Source organism: Spermophilus citellus, assembly GCF_964194105.1.
Source record: "Spermophilus citellus genome assembly, chromosome: 15".
Taxonomy (NCBI): domain Eukaryota; kingdom Metazoa; phylum Chordata; class Mammalia; order Rodentia; family Sciuridae; genus Spermophilus; species Spermophilus citellus.
This window is the reverse complement of record NC_138195.1, coordinates 89209490-89231005: the sequence shown is the minus strand read 5'-3', so window position 1 is coordinate 89231005 and position 21516 is coordinate 89209490. Positions and strand designations below refer to the sequence as shown.

The following is a 21516-nucleotide window of genomic DNA, read 5'->3' as shown; positions in this document are numbered from 1 at the left end:
TTTGACTGAGACCTGGTTCCTCCTGGGTCACCATGGAAGGAAGGCAGCTGCCTCCCAAGGTGGCATTTAGGTGTCTGCATCTTCACCTGGCGCTGCTGTTTGTTGTGTGCCACACGGGGACTGAGGACACTGCAGGAAGGACAGAGAAGCAGGGGCTTAGGGGAGTGCAGGAAGGACACGTGTAGCCATCTGGGAAGGCTCCGCAGTCCCTGGCAGCAGCTCTGGGAAGGCAGGATCTTCAGGCTCCCTCCCTCCTTTCTTCTCTTCACTAAATGCCTACTGGCACCTGCCACATGCCAACCCCTGTCCCAGGCCCTGGGGACACATCAATGAACAGAACATGCTTTCTGGTTGGGGACAGCTAATACAAATGGGCACACAGCATTTCATTGGTGGGAAGGGCCCTGGAGCCCAATAAGCCAGGGGAGAGGGGACGAAATGTGGGCAGGAGGAAGCTGCCAGAAGCAAGGGCCCCAGGGGAGGCCTCCCTGAGCAGGCGACTTTTGAGCAGACACATTTGGATCTGGTGAATGGGCGTGCCTCTGGGCTGGAGGGGGCAGCAATCCCACAGAACTGGCCCGAACCCGGGTGCCAGTGCTCTGATCACACCTGGGGCCAGGTCTGGCTGGGCCCTGGATGCCACTGCACCAGCCTGGGCTCCTGGATCTGGAAATGGCCCCAGCAGGCCTCCAGGGATCTGAAGGGGCAGGTGTAAGGATGACCTTAGCCTAAGCAACTCCATTTTATATAAACCTGCAGTCCCACCAGGCAGCAGCCTACAGAGCACTCCACTATGTCAATCAGGCATAGCCTGATAAAGACAAGTCACTTTCCACAACCCTGATAAGAGTCAGGGTGAAGTCACATGTCATTTGCCTTCACCCTGATAAGAGTCAGAGGTGTAAGATCAGGGCAGAAATCACCAAACCGTACGTCCTGACTCTATAATGTAAAACATCACTGAGAACCCTGGTAACAGCTGATAGGGACCCAAAGGGCAGTCAGAAGCCCCCAAAATTTAGTATAAATGATGGAGCAAATGGACCCACATTCAGCCAGCCGACACTGATGCCCCCTGCTGGAGAGCCTGGTGAGGACCTGGACTGACATCTCAACTCCTCTCATCATCTGCCTGACCCTCTGTATCGTCCTCACCACTCTCAAACTCTTCAGCAGCCTCCTGACCTCGATGAGAACAGCAACTTCTCCTTACGACCGTCTCTTCAACTGTCAACTCCGCACCAGGAAAAGCCTCCATCAGTTCCTGACCTGATCACTGTGGTCTGAGTGAGTGTGCCTCTGCTGGACTTAAGGCCTAAGGCTGGAGACTCTAGTTTAGCCTACAGAGGGAATGTCTGTCATGAGTCTGTCAGGATTAAGTGTGTTTGCAGTGCTTAGAGTTAACTTAGAATTGTTTGCTTTGAATTGATTATGTCTATGGCAGTGCCCAGCATCAAGGACTGTCATTTTCTTGATTCAGAAACTATTGAGTGAATTGTATTGAGTGATTTTAGTGAATAAAACATTGATGAGGACAGAAGTGCGTGGACATTCTTTATTTCTCCCCTCGACTGCATAAGTCGCACCTTTGCCCATCGCCACAGCAGGTTCTAGCATTCTCTCTGATACTGAAAATGAAATGCTGATTTTAATAGGATGTTGAAAAACTAACAATGTTGTCATCTTAGATATTGCGCTAACTCAGGGAGAACACTTTATTGCCCTAAGCTGTGGGGAGGGCTGACTTAACAGAGTAAGGAAGCCTGAGCTCTCACCACCCTGTGACTGATTCCCCACAGACGTTGGCACAGGACCTCACCTCGCTCAGCTCATGGCCCCTTTTGAAAAAAGAGGACAATAATATCGTATCTACCTGAGGCAGAGGGGGCACCAAATACATACCTGGGACCCTCTTCAGGGTCCTTTTATATGACACTGTGAAATGTCATAATGAGACACAGATTAAAAGAGAGAGAAAGAAAAAAAGAAAATGAGGGTTGAAGTCCATTAATAGGTGAAAATTTATTTCGTAACTTGTATTTGTTAGCATGATCAAAATAACACATATTTACTAAAGAAAAACTGTCTAAAGTATATAAAAATTTACCAAACAGCCAGGCACAGTGGTGCACGTCTGTAATCCAAGCAGCTAGGGAGGTCGAGGGAGGAGGATTGCTGGTTCAAAGCCAGCTTCAGCAACTTAGTGAGGCCCCGAGCAACTCAAAAAGACCTTGTCTATAAATAAAATATAAAAAAGGATTGGGGATGTGGCTCAGTGGTTAAGCACCCCTGGGGGTTCAATCACCAGTACCAGAAAAAAATATATACTGAAGAAAATAAAGCCAGTACTCCCAAGATATGTGTTAATAGTGCCCCTCCTCTACAGCTGTTTTCTGAGGCATGCACATGCTTTCTTCATTGTTGTTAGCTATCTCAGCCCCAATTTTGAGTTCGCACACTTCATAGGGTGGTGTGGTTGTGTATATCACTTTCTGCTTTTTTTTTTTTTTTTAGCTTTTCATTATGTCACAAGTTTCCAGTTTAAAATTATATGATTGTGATTCTGAAAAGCAAGGAGTCCCCCTCTCCTCCTCTTGATGTCTGTCCTCCCTGTTTCCAACAGGTGGCTAAATTAGATGTGATTTAAAACAAGAGTTTGTCAGCAAATTGTTTCCAAATTGCTCGTGGCATCTTCTGCCTGCCCCGGGCCCTGGACTGCAGATTCCTGCTCATCTCCTTCTCCTCCTACCTTCTCCCGTCTCTGCTGGAGCCCATGGCCCCAGGAAGAGGTTGCATTACGTGCTGATGAAGGGTGGAGGAAGGGTCAGTGGAGGAGAAGCCTCCTGCAAAGTGATAAGAATGAACAGGAAACCCCTAGTTTCTGATTTACCTTGTACAGAAACAATCGGTTCTTTCATTGGAGTAAAACACAGTTGGTTGCATTATGTTAATTTTATAGAAATCAAGACTTCCTGTTCTTCATAAATGTGCAAAAGAAAATATTAGTTTCATGGGTTCCTATTTCAGGCCAAAGCCCCATTGATCCCACTAGGTTTGTGCCCAACTTGCAAAATTTCGCTGGTCATTGGGGAAGTTAGGTCAGGAAGAGGACAGAGTGGGGTCTCGTTACAGGGCTCCACCAGCCCAGCCACTAGCCCACGTCCTAGGCCTGCCTGCACTGAGAGGGAGATGCCAACTCTGACTCTGGACCAGCTGTATCAAGGATGGCTCTGTATCTATTTTTTTTCAATAACAAATTAGCAATTTTAATTCTCTGGTGATAAAAAGATGAACTTGGATGGCTTGCTCTTAAAAAACAGCAAAACCAAAAAAACTCATTTTTAAAATAACAACAACAAAACCCTTTCTTTCCTTAAACAAGAAAAATCTAGCGTATGTGGTTTTAAGCCGTGGAGAGTTAGGTGTGTTTTTAGTATTTAAGTTTTTCCTCAAGGATACACACAAGCTCTCACTCACTGTGGCTTTCACGTTGCTGGGGATGGGTACATTTTTCAGTATTTTTTCTTTTCCCTGCTTTCTCCTGAGGGACACTTCCGGCCTCGTCCTCATCTGCATCTTGAGCTGCTGCATCGCAGTTAGTTGTTATCTCCTCCTGTGAAGTCACTCTCGACTCTGGGCCTGTGCAGTCATAAGTCAGGGAGCAGTGGCACAGAGCCCCAGCAGAAGCATGCAACTCTCAAGAGTAACCGAGGAGAGACCCGGGAAGCCAGGCTGCCCACTGCCAAACACTCCTGTGTCCTCCTGGGGGTGCCCGATGACACACTCCTCAGTTTATTGCGCCTGGCCCATGGGAGAAGAGGGCCCAGGATTATCTGGGGATGCTCTCATTCCACAGACCAATGCTTCATTTGTGAAATATCATCCAGCCCAGAAAGAAATCTCCCTGTGGAACTCACAGGCTCACCAACCACTGATGATTTGACTCTGGAATGTTTTACAAGCTCCAAAATGGTTCAAAATGCTTCAGAACTGGATTTAGGAGAAAGTTATCATTTTTAAACACAGTTCACCAAAAATCAGGGGCTCTCTATGCCATGGTTGACAACCTTGGCTACAAGATGGGATCATCTGGGGACCTTTGCAATACGCTGACACCCGGTCCCATAACCTGTGGTTCTGATTGAACCAGTGCAGGTTGTCACGTGAGCATCTGGATCTGAAAACAGTCTCCCCCACGCCCCCTTCCCAGGCAAATCCAGGGCAACCGAAACTGAGCAGCCTGCCTCTGGGTCCTCTCTCCCTTCCCTCTCTCCCTTGCCTTCTTTTTCATTCCTTCAAGCGTTCCCTCTTTGACCCCTGGTGTCTTTTTGCTTCATCTTCTTCAGGCTCTCCTGCTCCCGTGAAGACTTCATGCCACTTATGTCACAGGGCCCAGTAGACAGCAGCATGTATCTTATTCAAGATCAGAAATGTCTTTATGTACTGTTGATTTGGGCACATTCTGCTTGAAGGATGTTGAAGACATTCTCATTTTCTAGGGCTGCGGTGACCATGTACCACCAAACTGGGTGACTTAAGTGCAGAAATTCATTGTCTCTGAGTTCCACAGGAGAGAAGTCTGAGATTCAGTTGTCAGAAAGTCGGTTCCCTCTGAGGTCCCCCAGATTCTGGTGACGTGTTGGGTCTCTCTGGCCTTCCCCGGCAGGCTGAAGTATCACCTCCACATCCCCTTTCATTTGTACTTGGTGGTGGTGGTGGTGTGTGTGTGTGTGTGTGTGTGTGTGTGTGTGTGTCTGCCTTCAGATTTCTGCTTTGTTTACTTATTCATTTTTTGGTGCTGGGATTGAGCCCAGGGCCTCGTGCACATTTGGCATGCCCTGTGCACTGAGCTACACTCAGCCTCCAAATGTCCTCTTTTTATAAAGGCACTCACTTGTCATGTCACCCTCATGACCTAACTTTAGTCACCTTCTGAGGTCCCAGGAGTTAGGGCTTCCTCACCACCAGTGAGCATGACATAAACATGCTCGACCACCACAGGCAGGAGCACCACGGGAAGGTTCCTCTTCAGTGACAAGGCTGCATGCGTGATTGCAAACAGGAAGACCCCGGTTCCAAAGTTAAGCCATCAGGGGCAAAACAGAGAACTCCTGGGTCACCGTGTGCAGGCTCCTCATCCCTGTTCCCACCGTCTCATGCCCACGTCTCTCCCAAGGGGGGGTTGGGCCTCTGCAGGATCATTAGGATCATCTCGCCCACTTCAGCGTTGACACGTGTCTCTTGACATGTCTCTTGACACGTCACCCTTCTCAACAGTCCCATTCTGTTCTTATAGATTATGCCCCACCACTAAACAGTTTCCTGGTTAAATGTTTCCATTATCTCGTCACTGCATTGGGTGTGTGGGAACAGTGCCCAGGGCATGGAGCTGCTGCTGGTGGCCGTGGTAGAGGTTGCCACAGGGAACCACAATGGTGAAAGCAGCTGAGGAAGCTGCGGGTTCACAGACCACAGCCTCACCTGTGACTGTGGGTGGAGGCACGGCCAGGTGGCAGACGGTGAGCCCAGTGGCCACCAGTAGCTCTTTTTGTTTTGACCTCCTCTATTAAAATAGTTAGCAATGGACCGCCTGTCAAAGCGTGGTCCAATCCATGCAAGAATTCAGTGGGCCATTTCAAAATTCTTAGCGGCGACCATTCCGGATCTTCCCAAGGCTCTATTTCAAGGCACAGCTGAAAGGTCATGAATGTGTACTCTCCTTGGGGTTAGATCCCAAATAAGATATACTCCCTCGCTCTCATCCTGTGTCCTGAGGAGAGACCTCGCCAATCAAGGTTTTAAGATAAGATGGTTTCATGTTTGTATAGTGTAACTCACACCATCTTTCTATGCATGCTTGATTAGATTTAGCCTTCTTGAAAAATGTAACTCCTTCCCTGGGCAAGCCCCTTGTGGGGTAAGGAGTCAGGGATGGAATTCAGAGAGAGACCAGTTCTTAGCACCATATCTACCTGAGACAGTGAGAATCGGATTCTTACAGACAACTCTTAGGCCCTGCCTCCATTTATGGAAAAAGCCAGGATCTCAGGTGGGAAGTTTCAAAACCTGGGAAGGCAAGCAAGGGTACTTCCAGAGGATATGTCCCATTTCCAGGCAGAAAGAAGGGGATAATGGAGGCATATAGAAGGCTGCATCCCAAGATGATGGTGATTCCTGACAAAGTGTCCTGAAAGGGTGAAGGTGAATCAGGATTGACACTTGCCCTCAGGGGGTGTATTCAACCAGTACAGATAGATGGAGTTGTCCCATTATGAAAGGGTGAGTCCCTGAGCACCCCTTCTTGACCCCAGGAGCCCCAAATCTCTCCAACATAAAGCAGAGGCACAGCATTCTTGTGGCCAGAGCCCCATGCCTTGCCTTGCACCTGCTCCAATATTTCTAATGTCCTTTGCCTATCATGACGGGTCATCAAAACTGTTAATCTGGTTTGTTTTGGAAGCAGATATCTTCTAAGAACTTCAATCTATATTATTTTATATATATATATATATATATATATATATATATATATATATATATATACACATATCTAAATTGTTAATATGCTCAGTGGATATTAGCTATTGCTATTGTCGATTGTGACGGTGTTCCGTATTTTAGACCAAACCTGTCATATAAGGGTGGTGACAATCGGACCTGGTCTGTTGATATTTTCTTCTGTGAATTTCCTCAGCTTCATATTCAGTTTCAATCTCCTTATCAGGCTGATTTGCATCTTTCAGTCCCCACACCATTTCCTGCGAAATCTGACCTCAGATTATATTGATATTGGTGGGGTGTTTTGTTTTGCTTTTTCTAATTTAAATAGCATGACCTTGGGCGTCTTTGTCTGCAAAACTAGACTTCCTGTGAGAGAATTCATAAGAGGGCTGCCTCCCCTGGCCCTGACAGGGGGTCCTCCTGGGAGAGGCACTCCTGGCTTCAGTGCAGGCTCAGCGGTGCTGGGTGCTGCCCTTCACCCAGGTCCCTGGTAGTGCCAGCTTCTGTAGGGCCTTCTCTCCCATCTTCACCCCCAACACCTTTTCCAGGTCAACACGGGGCTGTCCTGGGGGTCAGAGCTGCCCATGCACAGCCCTCTTCCCCTGTACGGTCCCTCCTCCTTGCACGGCGAGGGGGTCAGGGGTGGCAGGGGACTTGCTGGCACTTGAGCAGCCTCTCTCCCCATCGTTGGATTCGGTACAGCCTCCCCATCATTTCTTCCCACCGCATCTCAGTCACCTGCTCTCTTGGTCTGGTTCAGGCTCCCACTGATTGGGAGCAACAGCTTTGGGACTTGATCCCAGGAGTCCCTTCCCTGGGAGGATAGTCTTCTTCTCAAAATGAAAAACCCTGGAATCTTTCTCTTCCTTCCTCCTCTGTTGTGCCTCATTTGTGAGGATTATTCTTGGGGTATCCAACAGTCCCCCACACACACAACCCACTCCCCCACCCCACTCCCTGGCTCTGAGCTGGCTCCTTGGAGATGGTCAGGTTGTCACACTGGCAGTGTGGGTTTTCTACCACTAGGTGGCACACTGCCTAGAGAAGGGATGAGATGGTTTCTTTTCCTTATTTGTACTTTAAATTAATAGCTTTATTATTATTTTTCAAGCTAGTTTGAGTGTTTGGTTTGGTTTATAAAACTGACAAACTCTTATTCTCATTTTCTGGAGTGCAATATCTTAAGTAGACACTAGAGAGAAATTTATAGGTCTTAAGAATTAGAAGAATGGTGTATTCTAAAGCATAGTATCAAGTCGAGGCAAAATTTTTTAAAAAGTCTACATCTCAAGTGTTTCTGTGGTGATTTATGTTGGATATCTCTCTGGCTTATTTTTATACTCCAGCCTGATTTGATGAGCTGGTTCCAAACTGCTTTATACTGCTTGTATTTTAAAGTTTATTCAAACATCAAGCATTAAAAAGTATACATGGAGTTGTGAAAACTCTTTCTAAAGGATTTGCAGAATCAGACCAACTAAATCACAGAGTGAACAGTTTTCTTAATTTTTATCAGTGGTGAAACGTCTCCCAAAAGTGGGCCATGATTTTTAGCATATTGACTGCACATGAAAACCTGAACAAAAACATGCACATTAAATATTTTGAGTCTGGCTATAAATTGACAGAGTCAGATGAAGTCACTGTGTATTTTCCCTAGGTACTTATAAAAACCTTGTATTGTTTTAATTTGCTTAAGATCAATGTCTTTCAAATTATAAGTGACCTTTTCAATATCTTTGGAAGAAATTTGCTAAACTTTACAAAACAAAAACATTTGTCCGATTTGTGAACGTTTATGGAACACCACCTCTGCATATATCTTGGCATATAAACAGCAACATTCTTTTCTATTTTCTTATCTTTTAAAATAAATGAATATTTCTCCCTAGTAACTGTTGCATCGGGACATAGTACAGAGATGTATATATCCTTGGAAAAGTTTGCAAAAAATAAACCATAAATGTTAGCTTTCTAAAGCAGAGGAATGTCCTGGTAATGTTGTGGTAATGTGGTGGCTTTAACATCTAAAGTATGTTTCTTTTGATTTTTTTCATGTTTAGTCATCATACTAGTTGCCTAGGATGGGGTTATCTTAAAGCCACAGTCTATATTTACAGATATAATTACTTTTCTTTTCTTTTGCAATTGTATCTCCATTCCTCTCAAGGAAACCTTATTTATATACAGTGAATTGAAGCAAGAGACCACATTCCTAAATGATTCCTGGGAAAAAGCCAGAAAATCTTGATTGAAGGTCAGAGCTAAGGCATGCTTAACAAACAGGTAGAGAATTTCCCACAGGAATTGCCCATATTCAGCCTGAAAGGACCGTGCTCTAAACTTAATGCAGCTTGGAATGCAAAAGTGGAAAAAGGAAGAAAAGACAGGCTATGAAACTACAGAAGAGGAAACACTACAACATCAAGTACAATCTAACATTTAACACCAACATATGTTGCTTTTAAACTCATGATTATTAAAATGAAGATGGAGAATGGTTTGCAATTTAGAGGTATCAAATAATGTATATTCCATCATTCATTTATGGTATTCAGTAGTTCATCAATACTAATTTAGTGTCCAGATGCAAAACAATACAGACTTTCACAAGAAAGAAAATGCTCCTGTGCTCTTGGAAGAGAAAGAAAATCACTATATTATTTTAAAAAGCACTAAAGAGAGATTAAGTGCTGAGAAAAAATATACTGAAATCAATATATAAAAAAGGATTAAACATTATGAGCAAGTGTAAAGATGCAAGTTATTCTGGGAACAAAGTTTGAATTCACATTTGACAGTCAATAAATATAATTCACCATATTAACAGAATATAGCAGAAAAACACATCATCTCAAAAAAAAGATGTTGTCAAAATTCAACACCTATTTGTCATAAAGGGAACTACTTCAATTTAATAAAGACAAAGCACTAAATGCTTTTCTAAGATGAGAATAGATCAAGTATGTTTATTCTCACTTCTATTCAATATTTGATTAGAGATCCCAGCCATTGCAATAAGGTAAGAAAAAGAAATAAAAAGCATGTAGATTAGAAAGAAAAATTAAAACTATCTTTATTTTAGATGACATTAACAAAAAAAGTGGGGAATAATAAAATTTACACAAAAAAGCTTACAGAATAAATAAGAAATTTTAGAACTCTTGCAATGAGTAAGAGAAACTTAAAGAAAAAAACTATTGTATATCCAAAATAATTGGAAAATAAAATTTCCATCTACTATAGTATAAAGAATCAAAAATATGTAAATTTAACAAGACATGTACCAGAATTATACATTGGAAACTATAAAACATTGCTGAAAGAGATTAAAGATCTAAATACGCAAAGACATATGCCACATTTATGGATTAGAAAATGCAATACTATTAAGCTATCAATCATTCCCCAAAAGCAATCTATGCATCCCATCCAAAACTCCTTGCAAGGTTTTTATGGAAATTGACAATTTCATTCTAAAATTTATTCAGAAAAGTAAATAAACAAGAATAACCAAGGCAATTCTTAAAAAGAACACTGTTGGGAGTCGACGTGTGCAGAAGTCCTGCTAGTCTGGTCCTTGTTCCCGTCTGGGTACCAGCTCCCTTCGGCAGTGCAGGCGGCAGCACCGGAGACCAGCGGAAGGACTCAACTTGCTGGAATTTTGCAGGTCTGTTAGAACCTTCCAAGGCCATAAAAGTAGGAGAAAGAAGCAGACCAGATCAATACCAGTAATTGCATTCAAAGAGGAATAAGCAGGAAAGAAGAAAGAGAGGCACAAGATGAAACCGTGTCAGAAAATTGAAGAAAAACCAGACAATGAGAATGAACCAAAGCTGGAGGAAGAGCCAAAGCCCCAGGAAAAGCCAGAAGAAGAGGAAGAACCAGAGGAGGAGGAAAACACAGAAGAAACTTTTAGAGAAAGGCTGATTCAATCTCTCCATTATTTTAAAGAAGATATACATAACAGGCATTCGAGCAATGAGGATATGTTTAGGGAAGTGGATGAAATAGATGAGACAAGGAGAGTAAGAAACAAACTTATAGTGATGCGTTGGAAGGTCAATAGAAACCATCCTTACCCTTATTTGATGTAGTTTACCTTGATTTCTGTTTTATCTGACATTAACATTGCTATGTAGCTTTCGTTTTATTAGCATTTTTCCTGATATATTTTTGCCCATCTTTCTACTTTTAACCAGTTGCTATTAGTGGTTTTAGATATAGCTCTTGTTATCTGCATCTCATTGTTTATTGTATTTTGAACCTATCTACAAGTCTCTGTCTTTGAATAAGAGAGATTTACTCACTGTAAAAAAGAGGTTCCTGTTAGCATATAAAATGGGGGGAAAAGGTTACTAAATAATATGTGAATATCATATTTTTGAATAAGGTAAAAGTACATTTGTATATTACATATATGCTCATTACAAGTTGGGAAGAATAAGAGACAAAAAGTTAAGGCAAGCTGGGCATGGTGGCACAGGCCTATAATCCTAGCAATTTGTGAGGCTGAGGCAGGAGAGGAGGACCACAAGTTCAACACCAGCTTCTGCAACTTAGCAAGACCCTGGCCATAAAATAAAAAAGGCTGGGGATGTAGCTTAGTGGAGAATTGAACTCCTTTGTTCAATTCTCAGTGCTGCCAAAAAAAAAAAAAATCAGTTTCAGAGATGGGATTATGAATACAATCTTCTGCTTGTTTGTATTTTCCATATTCCTAAAATGTATACACATTATTGTTGCTAAAATAATAAAATTTTATAACTAAAAAGCAGTAATAAAAAAAAGAACATGGTTGGAGAACTGACAAAAAATAAAACAGGAGTGGGGCTCAGGCAGAATCTCTTGCACTACTTAAAAGCTTTCTCTCTTTTCCCTGAGAGTCAGAAGTCAAATATCTGATGAGTGCACATATACACTTTTCTATTTCTTCTGTCTAGCTTCTCTCCAGCTTTCACATTGTTTTTTAGGCCACTTTGTAATGTGCATCTGGGTGGTGTCTATACAAAGGATCCATTTTAAATACCACACATCATCTTGAGCCACAGGGACAAAGACTACAAGTTCCACTAGAAAGAGATGTTCAAGATGTTTGCTTTGAACTGAAGCCTTGTTTTACCTTCATAATTGGACAGACCAGCTGCTGATCTGTCCTCACTCCAAGCCCAAAACAATTCTCAAATGTCTCCCATCATAGGAATGAATCTGTGCTTTTCAAATCTGAATGCCAGCACTGTAAATTAGTCCAGTTTTCACAATCAAAATGGCAATTTATTCATAGTGTGTTGACACAGCACTAATCACATAAATTAAATTTTTGGAATTAAATGCAGAATAAGTGAATCCTAAAATAAAGACAATGTAGAGACTCAGGGAGCTGCTTGTGAACATCTTTTTGTCTGGTCCCAACTTGTTCCAGGCTCCCTGGACCTACTCAAAATCTGTGTCTTCAGTTTCCGGCATTAAGTTCTATCCTAGACACAAAAGAGTGAAACCTGTTCCCCTTCAAACTAGGTCTGGGAATCAGGAAGTTCAGTTGTGAGTTCCCTGCCCCTGAAGGTAGAGCACTGGCCCCAGGGTCTCCCCTGGAAGGTCAGGACAGGGAGAAGCCAAGTAGCCGGAGCCAGCCTCTCGAGCTACAGCCCTTTGCTGCTGGTTGGATGGCAGTGGAGCTGCTCAGGAGAGGGGATGCGAGGCTCAGGGATCCCAGGAGGAGGAAAACCTCCATGGGACAATGGCAGATTGTCACTTCCTTGTTCCCTGTTGGTAAATGTCATTCATACCTTTGTTCCACTCAGGATAGAGAGTCGTGTGTGAGTGACCAACCTCCTTTACATACTCTTCAGCAGTCAAGCAGAGGCCTCTTCCCAAAGAGGTCACCCAGTAGGACAATTCCTTTACCCATCTCTTCTGATGCAAGGCCAGGGACAAATGTAGAGTCAATTTCATGCCAAACATTTGTAGGAAACAAAGGATGTAAATAAACTTGCCCAAACTTCCACACTTTATCTCTAACATCGTAGTATTAATGTCCCATGGGAGGTTCCTCTGAGCCCCTAGCTGTTAAGAATGGCCAAAGTGTCTGATTTCTTGCATCTGCTATAATATGCATCATGTTGTGCACTTACCTTTCATCTGCTGGTCTAATCCCACTTCACAAGATCTTCTGCAAGGGAAGGACCTGATCTAATTCATCTCTGTCTCCCCAGTGGCTGGTATGAGGTGCTGAGCTATGGCCTACCAGGTGAATGCATGGGTGCACATATGAAAGCAGACCCTACACAACATTTAAATACCTAATACACCCTACTCTAAACCCATAAAATAAGCTAACAGGTTTTTCCAGTAATGTTAATATTTGCAAAACAGACATTTAATGGTTAATCCACTTCCTAGCATGTTTCTGTGAAGAGGAGGAAAAGTGAAAATCTGTCCATAAACCAGTCAAATACGGATCTCATCCCATCACTATCCCAACCCTAAATCTGCTGGGTCTTTGCCTCTGTATTTAGTAGTTCCTCATTATTCTGGGACCCCACCTGCCACCAGACCACATGACCTTGGGTGATTCCCCTTCAGCCCTTTCTCTTTAAGCCTCCACAGGCCGAATGAACCATCAGGTAAGACACCTGCCTGGCGAAGTCCATGGGATGTACCTGCCAAGACGGCCAGTTCCTTTCTTCTACATGTAGTAAGTGATAGGGGGCAGAGCTGAATGGGATGGTCAGTGGGACACAGGCACCATAAGACCAGGGTGGAGCCTGGACCCTGCTAACCCTACCCTTCCTCAGGTGCCCTGCGTCATGGTTGGTGGGGCGGGGGTAACAGCCTACAGTTCTGACCTGGTGTGGCCTTAGGAAGGAGGGTCTTCCCTCCTATTTTATTTGTGTCCGTATTTCATAATGACCGACAGCAGGAAGGAGCCTTCCAAATACAGTCAGGCAGCCCATCCCCTGTCTCCTGCCTCCTCTGGTTGTGGTGGGACCAGCAGAATCACGGTCGAACCTGCCTGGCGCCATCTTCATGCCAGGCTAATACAGGAAGTTGTTATTTCAAGATAAGGGAAACCGCAGTCCACTCCCTTCCCCGTGATCTGGTGGAGTCTGGGAGCGGCTTTAGCCTGTGGAGGGTTGGGCCTCTGCTGCCAGAACCGAAGGCACCTGGGCTCAGGCACCTGGCAGCTACAGGCTCAGGCGGTGCTTCTGGCTTCCCAGGAAGAGGGCAGGTTCATGAGCAGGGACCTAGAAGGGGCCTGCTGTGACAGAGGGATAATAAAATAGCCAACTCACTCTGCAGCAGGAAGCTAAGGAAGAAAGGGGTCAATTTTAAAACAACCAGAAAGACTGGACAGCACAGAAGATAGACTGACGGCTGCCTGGGGATCTCTGGGGATGACAGAAACGTTCTAAACTGAATCGTGGCCAGCGGCGCATCTTCGGAAATGTACCCAAATCACTGAATTATGCACTTAAAAGGAGTGAAGCTATGGCATGTAAAGTGCCCCTCAGTGTGGCCTAATAGGCTCCAGTCTTGACCGCCTCTTCTTCTGGCCTCCTCCCCACCACATCCCACACCCCCTCTCCTCCTGCTCACCAAACTGCTTTCAGCTCCCACACACAGCCGCCCGCGTGCTCTCTCTCCCTTCGCTGCTTCCATGGGAAGCAGTCCCATCCTCCCGGTCTTCCCGACTCCTCCTGAATGAGTTGGTGCATTTGTCACGTCCTCTGCAGTGCAACTGAAAAGGGCCCGGATGCCACCGGGGGGCTTCGCCAGCTGTGAGTGGGCTGTGAGTGAAGCCCTCTTTCCTGGGTGCACCTTCCCTTGGCGGGGCTCGCTAACCACTGTTCCTCCCAGGTGGGGTCCTGGTCTTGGAGACGCTGTCCATCCTTCCTCCCCTACGGCTTCCATGGAATCCAGATGCCGCTTCATGGCCAAGACCAGACCAGAACCGTGCAGGGAGGTGGCACCATCAAGGAGGAGCATTGGTCCACAGGTCCAGCAGCTCACTTCTGATTGTGCCCTGCGCTGGGGCACTCCATCTGGTGCCTGTCTCTTGACTTGGCCCCCAGCCTGCCCCACGTGGCAGGTTCCACCTTTCCCTCACCCCCAGGGCCACTTGAAAGGATGGCAGAACCCTTTTGATCCAGATAAAGGGAGTAAGGCACAGAGTGGCAACAGTCCGCTCTCCTGTTAGCACAAAGCTCTTTGCCATCTTCCCTTTTCCTGCCTGAAGACTGGCCCACCCCTGAGGCCTCCAGGAAGGCCAGGTGTCCTCCTCATGGGAGTGTGATGGCCTCACCTGAACAGTCCAACCAGGCAACCAGAGCAGAACCGGCTCCAGGGGTGCAGGATGGCAGGAGCCGACCCCTCCCATCACCTCTGGGTGGCAGAAGAGAGTCTTGCTACCCATGGCCCTGAGCTCCTGGCTCACTTTGTAGTGCTCTCTAAGCCTTTTTTATTTTTTTTTCCATTCCACAAATATGTCCTGAGTAACCTCTGTGTGCCAGAACCATGCTGGGGGAAGGGAAAATAAAACAATCAAGAGCAATGAAGTTCCTGGCCTCCTGGAACTTCCATTCAAATGGGAGGAGTGAGACCACAATAGACAAGATCCCTAGAGATTTCTCTAAGACAGCTGCTCTCCACTGGGCTGCCCAGCAGAAAGCCGTGGGGAGCAGCCAGATGTTACGATGCCCAGCACATCCCACTGATCTGGCCAGAACCTCCAGGTGGTTCTCAGGCATCAGCATTTATAAAACTCGTGAGAACCATGGTCTGCTGAACCCTTGAATTCAGAACCTACAGATAAAGGGGACTGATTGCATTCATAGAGATCAGAAATCTGTTCCTAAAATAGAAATAACCCAGTAAACTCATCAATGGCTCCAGGAACCTATGGCAAGTCCAGTCTACCAGGTCCTAGGGGTGGATGAGTTCAACTGTGGAGCTGGGACGTTTTAGATAAATAAAAGTTAAGAGTTCATCCAAGGGTCCAGGCAGAGAGTGCCTTGCCAGAAGCAAGACTGGTCCAAGACAAATCTTGCCTAGTTTGTCAGGTCGAACACAAGAGCATTGTCAAGAGTGTGCCCACACGAGATGGGAGTTCAGCAAGACTTTCTCAGAGGACAATAGTGGACTCCATTGTTCGGACAATTGGAGTCACACAATGAATACAGGGAGACTAGTGTTCTCCCCACTCCAGGGCCCTCAACAGGTCTTGACGGATCATTTCTCACTTAGCCTTCTCAATCAATTACCTTCCTAACACAGGCCGCCTTATGGTCCTAGTTTATTATGTGAAACCAAGACTTTGTAATATAAATGACTGTAGGGATGGTAAAGTGGCAAGTGGCAAGAGGTAGGATGCCACTCGGCTTTCTGTCACTGTGACAAAATACCTGAGAAAACAAACTGCAGGGAGGAAAGATTTATTTTGGATCATGATTTCAGAGGTTGGGTCCCTAATTGCTTGGTCCTATCCCTTTGAGCTTGAGGTGAGGCAGAGCATCATGGTGGGGAGATTGTAGCAGAGCAAAGCTGCTCACCTCATGGTGGCCTGGAAGCAGGGAGGGAGGAAGGAGCTGGGGACAAAATAAACCCTCCAAAGGCATGGTCCCCTCAGCTGCTTTCTCCAGCTAAGCCTCCCTCCTCAAGTCTCCGACAGCACCATCCACTGGGGATCAAGCCTTCAACCCACCAGTCACTGGAAAGTCATTCCAAATCCAAATTATCCGAAAGAGAGCCAATAGTGTGCACCTCTTTCCAACCCCACATTCCCTGACTTCACGTTGGCAGCTACAGTCAGCCATGGTGGGAGTATTTACTCCAAGGAAAGTGGTAACTGCTCCACAGCAGGGCTTTACTATACCCCTTCACCAGCCCAGAGACAGGTATCAAAGATACTCAGGACACCCAGCAAAACTTGTATTTTCAATAAAAATCAGTAATCCCTTATGATAAGCAAATGGAACAGCTGAAATTCAAATTTGCTGGATGTCCTGCATTTTGCTTTGCAAATCTGGCAACCTCACGCAGAGAGCCAGCTGACGTGTACCGCACAGCCATGCTCCTAACCACTAAACTCTTTGTCATGAACACTTACTCAAAATGTACCAGAGCAGTCAACCAATGCTTTAGGATCTTAAATTCAGGCATCTAGAGACCTATTTGGGGATCCTACTGAAAATGTGCATCCGTTGGCCTTACCTGAAGGTTAGTGTCTGGCATATTATTTCTCCAAATCCAGGAACCCAAGCTCATCCATACTTCAGAAAAGCATCTCTCAGGCTCTGGGGATGGATCATTAATGCAACACAGACAACCAATGCAGGGCTCTCACAGTCTGCTCTCAGGCGTCAACCAAGGTATTGACTGGGGCAGCTTTCTTGAGAAGGAGAGTGTGGGGCCAGACAAAGGTCTCCGACTAACCAGTCAGTAAGGGGCTGGAGGAGATCCCCATTCCTGACCCTCATGCCTGTTAAAATCAGCTGGCCCTCCACAGGGACAGACTCTGTCTTAGAGGGACAGCGCTCATCAGAATGGCTGGCAAGAACCCAGCAGAATTCTGGTGGAGGAAAAGAAGAAGTGCTGTGTGCAGCAATATCAATATGGACTAGATCCTGAAGTGTGATTATTTCTCTTCCAGACCTTTAACTTCCTCAGATAATAACCTGCCCCTGCAGAGAGACAGAACCACATCAGACGTGGCTTCTGACACCTCCGTGTAGGAATGAACTCTCCCAGAGGTCTCCAGGTGAGTGGCCTCCTCTGCTCTGGTGTCCCGCCCTTCTGGGTTGGCCTCCCCAAAGAAGCTCCCAAAGGGCACAGCTGACCTTGGTCCTAGGTAACTTTTGGAGTGACCTTGCCTGAGCCTGCATCTCCTCAACTCTATGACACAAGGGCGTGGGTGAGGAAGCTCAGTGCCAGGACACTTTGATTGCCAGGAAGGAAAGAGAGAGGAGACTTAGGCTCGTAAACCAGTCGATAGAGGCAGACTGGACAAAGCAGGATCGAGTCCCAGCCAAGGCCCTCTGCTGGGTGACCCCACAGCCATCCACGTTGAGGTCACTCATCTTCTGATCCCTCACAAGTATCAGCCTAGAGGATTCCCCATGGCAGATTCCTGTCCCAAATTCCTAAGCATGAGATTCATGGGGAGAGTGTGGGGGGATTCGTGAAAGTTCTGGGGAGGGTCTGGGAGTCAGCATTTCTTGGGAGATGCTGCTGCCGTGGCCCAGGGACATAATTTGCCTGGCACTTCTGATCCAGTGCTCCGGCCCATAGAGTCACAGCTTGGTTTTTCTTGGACCAGACAACCATGGGCCTCGCCTGGGAACTTGTTAGAGGGACATATTCTTAGGTCCCACCCCAGACCTACAGAATTAGATCCTTCATTTGCACAAGACTCCTGGGAGATTTATACGCACGTTAACATTCCAGAATCACTGGCCTGGAAGATGCTTCCTGGAGTGTGATCTGCCCGGAGCCAGACCTCGATTTTGTAGAAGAAAATCAATATGGACGAGATCCTGAAATTTGATTAAGTTTCTCTTCCAGACCCTTAACTTCCCTTTAAGTTTTGCTGGAGTGTGGAGCTGGAGTGTACCCCAAAGGCCCACGTTGAGGCGAAGGCGGGGTCACCGCCGTGGTGCTCCTGGGAGGGGTGGAGCCTGGTGGAAAGACCTTAGGTGACTGCGGGTGTGCCCTTGAAGGGGTACTGGACCCCAGCCCCCTCCTGCCTTCTCTTTTTGCTTTCTGACTACCACGAGGCCAACCAGCCTCCTCCACCCTGTGTTCCTGTTCTGCATCACTGTGCCACCGCAGACCCTAAGCAACAGAGCCAAATGACCCTGGCCTGAGACCATGAGCCAAAAAGACCTGCCCTCCTTTTAAGTTGTTCTTCTCAGGTCTTTTGTCTCAGTAAGGGCGTCTTGGTTAGTAATGGGCCACACAGTCCACCAGGGGGAGCCAGAGCCCGGGGGTGGCGGCAGGGCAGCTGTGGGCAGAGAGGGGAAGCCCTGTCTGCTGTCCCCTTTTTCTACTGAAAGTGTATGACTTGTTCACACACAAACACACCCTTCTTGACGGTCATGAACCTACTTAAATAAGGGGAAACTTAAATAAGGATAGGAAATTAAGAAAACTCGAAAGAAAAGATTTTAGAGTAACGTAGGAGTATCGTTTTATGAATGTGTGTGTTTTTGTGGAATTTGGGAAAGTGTCTTTCCTACATGGGGTAGGGCAGAAGCCACCTCTTAAACCACACGTGGAAAGCATCACTCATAAGGGGGAAGGTTGATAAATTAGACTGGCAGAGGACCGCTGGGCTCTTCTACATCCAGATGACCTCCTAACCACCTTGCCATTCTCCTCCCTGGGCACCAGCATGCCAGGATGCGGTAAGGTGTGCCCATTTCCCCCCAGGGGGCACTTGATGCCTGAAACACAGACCTCACAATAGCTCCCAGGTGGTGGTTATGATGCTATAGGTGCTGGCAATGTCCCTGGGTTCCCATTAAACTTTCATGGAGACAAACCCCAGGCGTTAACACCTCCCATCCTCACTTATTAGAGGATCCTTGAAGAATGGGAGATCAGCTGTCAGAGGATGGGAAAACAGAGGACTGGACATCAGGGGCCCAAGAAAAGAAGACTACAGAGGAGACATCACGTAAGAGGAATGGAAAGTCAGTCAGAATCCTTAGTGCCCCCTATTCCTTCCCAGAGTGTTGCCAGGAGCACCCGCCTTGTCAGGAGGACCCATGTCCCACATCACCCTCAGGGTGAGTACTCCCAGCCCCTTCACAGGGGGCTCAGCCTGGCTGATGGAGAGTGGCCCTCTGTGGGGTTTCCCACTCTGAGAGGGAAAACTGGAAGGTCGCTCTGCAGGGCTCTAATGCATCCGCCTCTCTGCCTTCCAGGATATGGAGCAAATTCTACAAATTAGACCCACGCATCGCCTTGGGGAAATACTCCCCCATGGAAAAAGAGATCCTAGTAAGTGTCCTGAAGTCCACACAGAGGGGGGCCCTCAGAAGCCAGCGGTTGGGATTGGGGGACCCCATGGTTCAGTAGAGAGTTCTCCCACAGTGTGCTTGACCTGGTGGAGTCCACAGGTGGGTTTGGATTCTGCACTCACCCAGCCAAGTACCCTCTGATTTAAAAATCCCAGTGAGGAATGTGACCGTGAGTGGTAAGGGCTACGAGGACTGATGCTTCTTGACCTCTCGCCCCCCAATGGTCGCGTTCATGTACGTCTCCTCTGGAGGCCTCCCACCCCCTCTGCGGATTCTGAGTTCCTAGGAGCTAAAAGCAGAGTCAGGATGGAACCCGGCTTGTCCTCCACTCTCCAGAGGCTCCGGCGCTTTCCGAGTGCAGGGGGAACAAGCCAGGGTGCCCTCTGTGGGGGCTGCCTGCCCTGTGCCCAGAGATTTTACCAGCCCCCTTCCATTGTCAGCGTCTAGGTGGCATCCACACTATGGCAGCCAGAAGGCTTTTGGCTTTTAAAAAAGAGGAAGAACACAAGATGCTGAGGGAGCTACAGTTGCAGTCTCCAGACTACATACAGGTCACGCACTGTAAGAAACACACCTCTGGCAAGGTGCGCGCACCCCTGGAAAGAGTGTGGACGGCAAAGGTGATCGTACCCTCTGAGGAGTTTAAGATGCCCCAGCGGGAGAAGGTCAACATCAGCAAGCACATAGAGCGGATGCAGCTGGCTCGAGCCCTCAGCAGCAAGCACCTCTTACCCTACGTGGAAAGGTTCCGGGGCTCCATGTTTCCATCCGGAGGAGGCCTGGGTCCCCAGGCAAAAGATAAGGCCTGGAAAAAGGGGGACAGCTATGACAGTTATTACCACCATGACAATATCAAGGAGCAAAACCCCACAAAGAGACATGAAATAAAAATGAACGTTATTTTCAAGTCAGAAGAACCCAAGAAATGCATAGCCTGCCATCGACATGACCGTCAGCCTCTCCTCACCATAAGAAAACTGGAACGATGCATCACAGGCCAAACGAACCGAAACCGCCTGAGCTTAGCTGAATTCCCGGGAGACCTAATGCTCATGACCCAGGATTTTCTATCCCAGGGAACCCACCCTGCAAAGTGACCGAGACCTCAGAGACCCCAAGGAGCACACACACAGCGCTGCTCCCTGTCCGTATTAAAGTTTTATTTATTCCCTAGGGTGACCACGTGTCCTGGTCCTTATTTCTCCTGCACACTGGGCCCCAGGCTTCCTCTCACCTGGCCTTTTTTCAGGGCCTTGGCTTCCCCTGCCCCATCTCCAGGGGATCCTTGGAAGACCTAGTTGTTGAGACTTCCCGGTTTTTAGCAACCCGGGTCCCTTAGCTCTCACCTCACTAGCAGCCCGGCTCAGCTCTCTGCCACCTCTTTCTCCTCTGGGGCTTGTATCAATGACCTATTTCTTTCTGTAAAACAAATTGATCCAAAATTTGGTGGCTTCAAACAACAGCCTTTACGTTAGCTTATCATCTTGTTGGTCAACACAGTAGGCTGGGCTCAGCTGGGTTCCTTCTGAGTCTGCAGTCAACTGCAGGCTAGTTACATGGCTGTCCATCTGGCAGCTGAAAAACGATCAGCTAGGTCAGTGGAGGCACCTGGGCCACACAACTCCTCCCTCCAGCGGCCTAGCTCAGGTTGTTCACAGTCCATTTGGGGTTCCAGAGAGTAAGTGGAAGTTGGCAAGACCTCTTGAGGCTGAGGCGCAGAACTGTATGCCATCACTTTTGCCACATTCTGATGGCCAAATTAAGATGACCAGCCCAGGTGCAAGGATAGGTAAGTGGGCTTTGTCTTGATGGGTGGCCATATTACAAAGGCCATATTCAAAACGGAGGCAGGCACAGTTAGGATCATTATTGCAAACAATCTACCCCAGAGTCCCTTCAACCAGGACCAGCCTGTAATCCAGATGCAGAAAAGAACAGTATAAAGGAAGGGGGTCTTACGGCCTAGGCACACAGCTTCTGCCTTGGAAGGCAGAGC

General features: G+C 46.8%; 2 protein-coding genes across 2 annotated transcripts; both read left to right on the top strand.

Annotated features, from left to right (window-relative positions):
* Positions 1–10283: 10283 nt before the first annotated feature.
* LOC308634169 (transcription elongation factor A protein-like 9) lies at positions 10284–10598 on the top strand (the record flags this gene model as incomplete). Its single annotated transcript, XM_081267795.1, has 1 exon — positions 10284–10598. The coding sequence occupies one exon, from the start codon at positions 10284–10286 to the stop codon at positions 10596–10598; it is 315 nt and encodes a 104-aa protein (XP_081123921.1).
* Positions 10599–18897: 8299 nt separating this feature from the next.
* On the top strand, positions 18898–20617 carry LOC308634441 (uncharacterized protein C10orf120; the record flags this gene model as incomplete). The annotated part of the gene is made up of 3 exons (XM_081268258.1): positions 18898–18902; positions 19425–19500; positions 19961–20617. The coding sequence occupies 3 exons, from the start codon at positions 18898–18900 to the stop codon at positions 20615–20617; spliced, it is 738 nt and encodes a 245-aa protein (XP_081124384.1).
* Between the last annotated feature and the right edge of the window lie 899 nt (positions 20618–21516).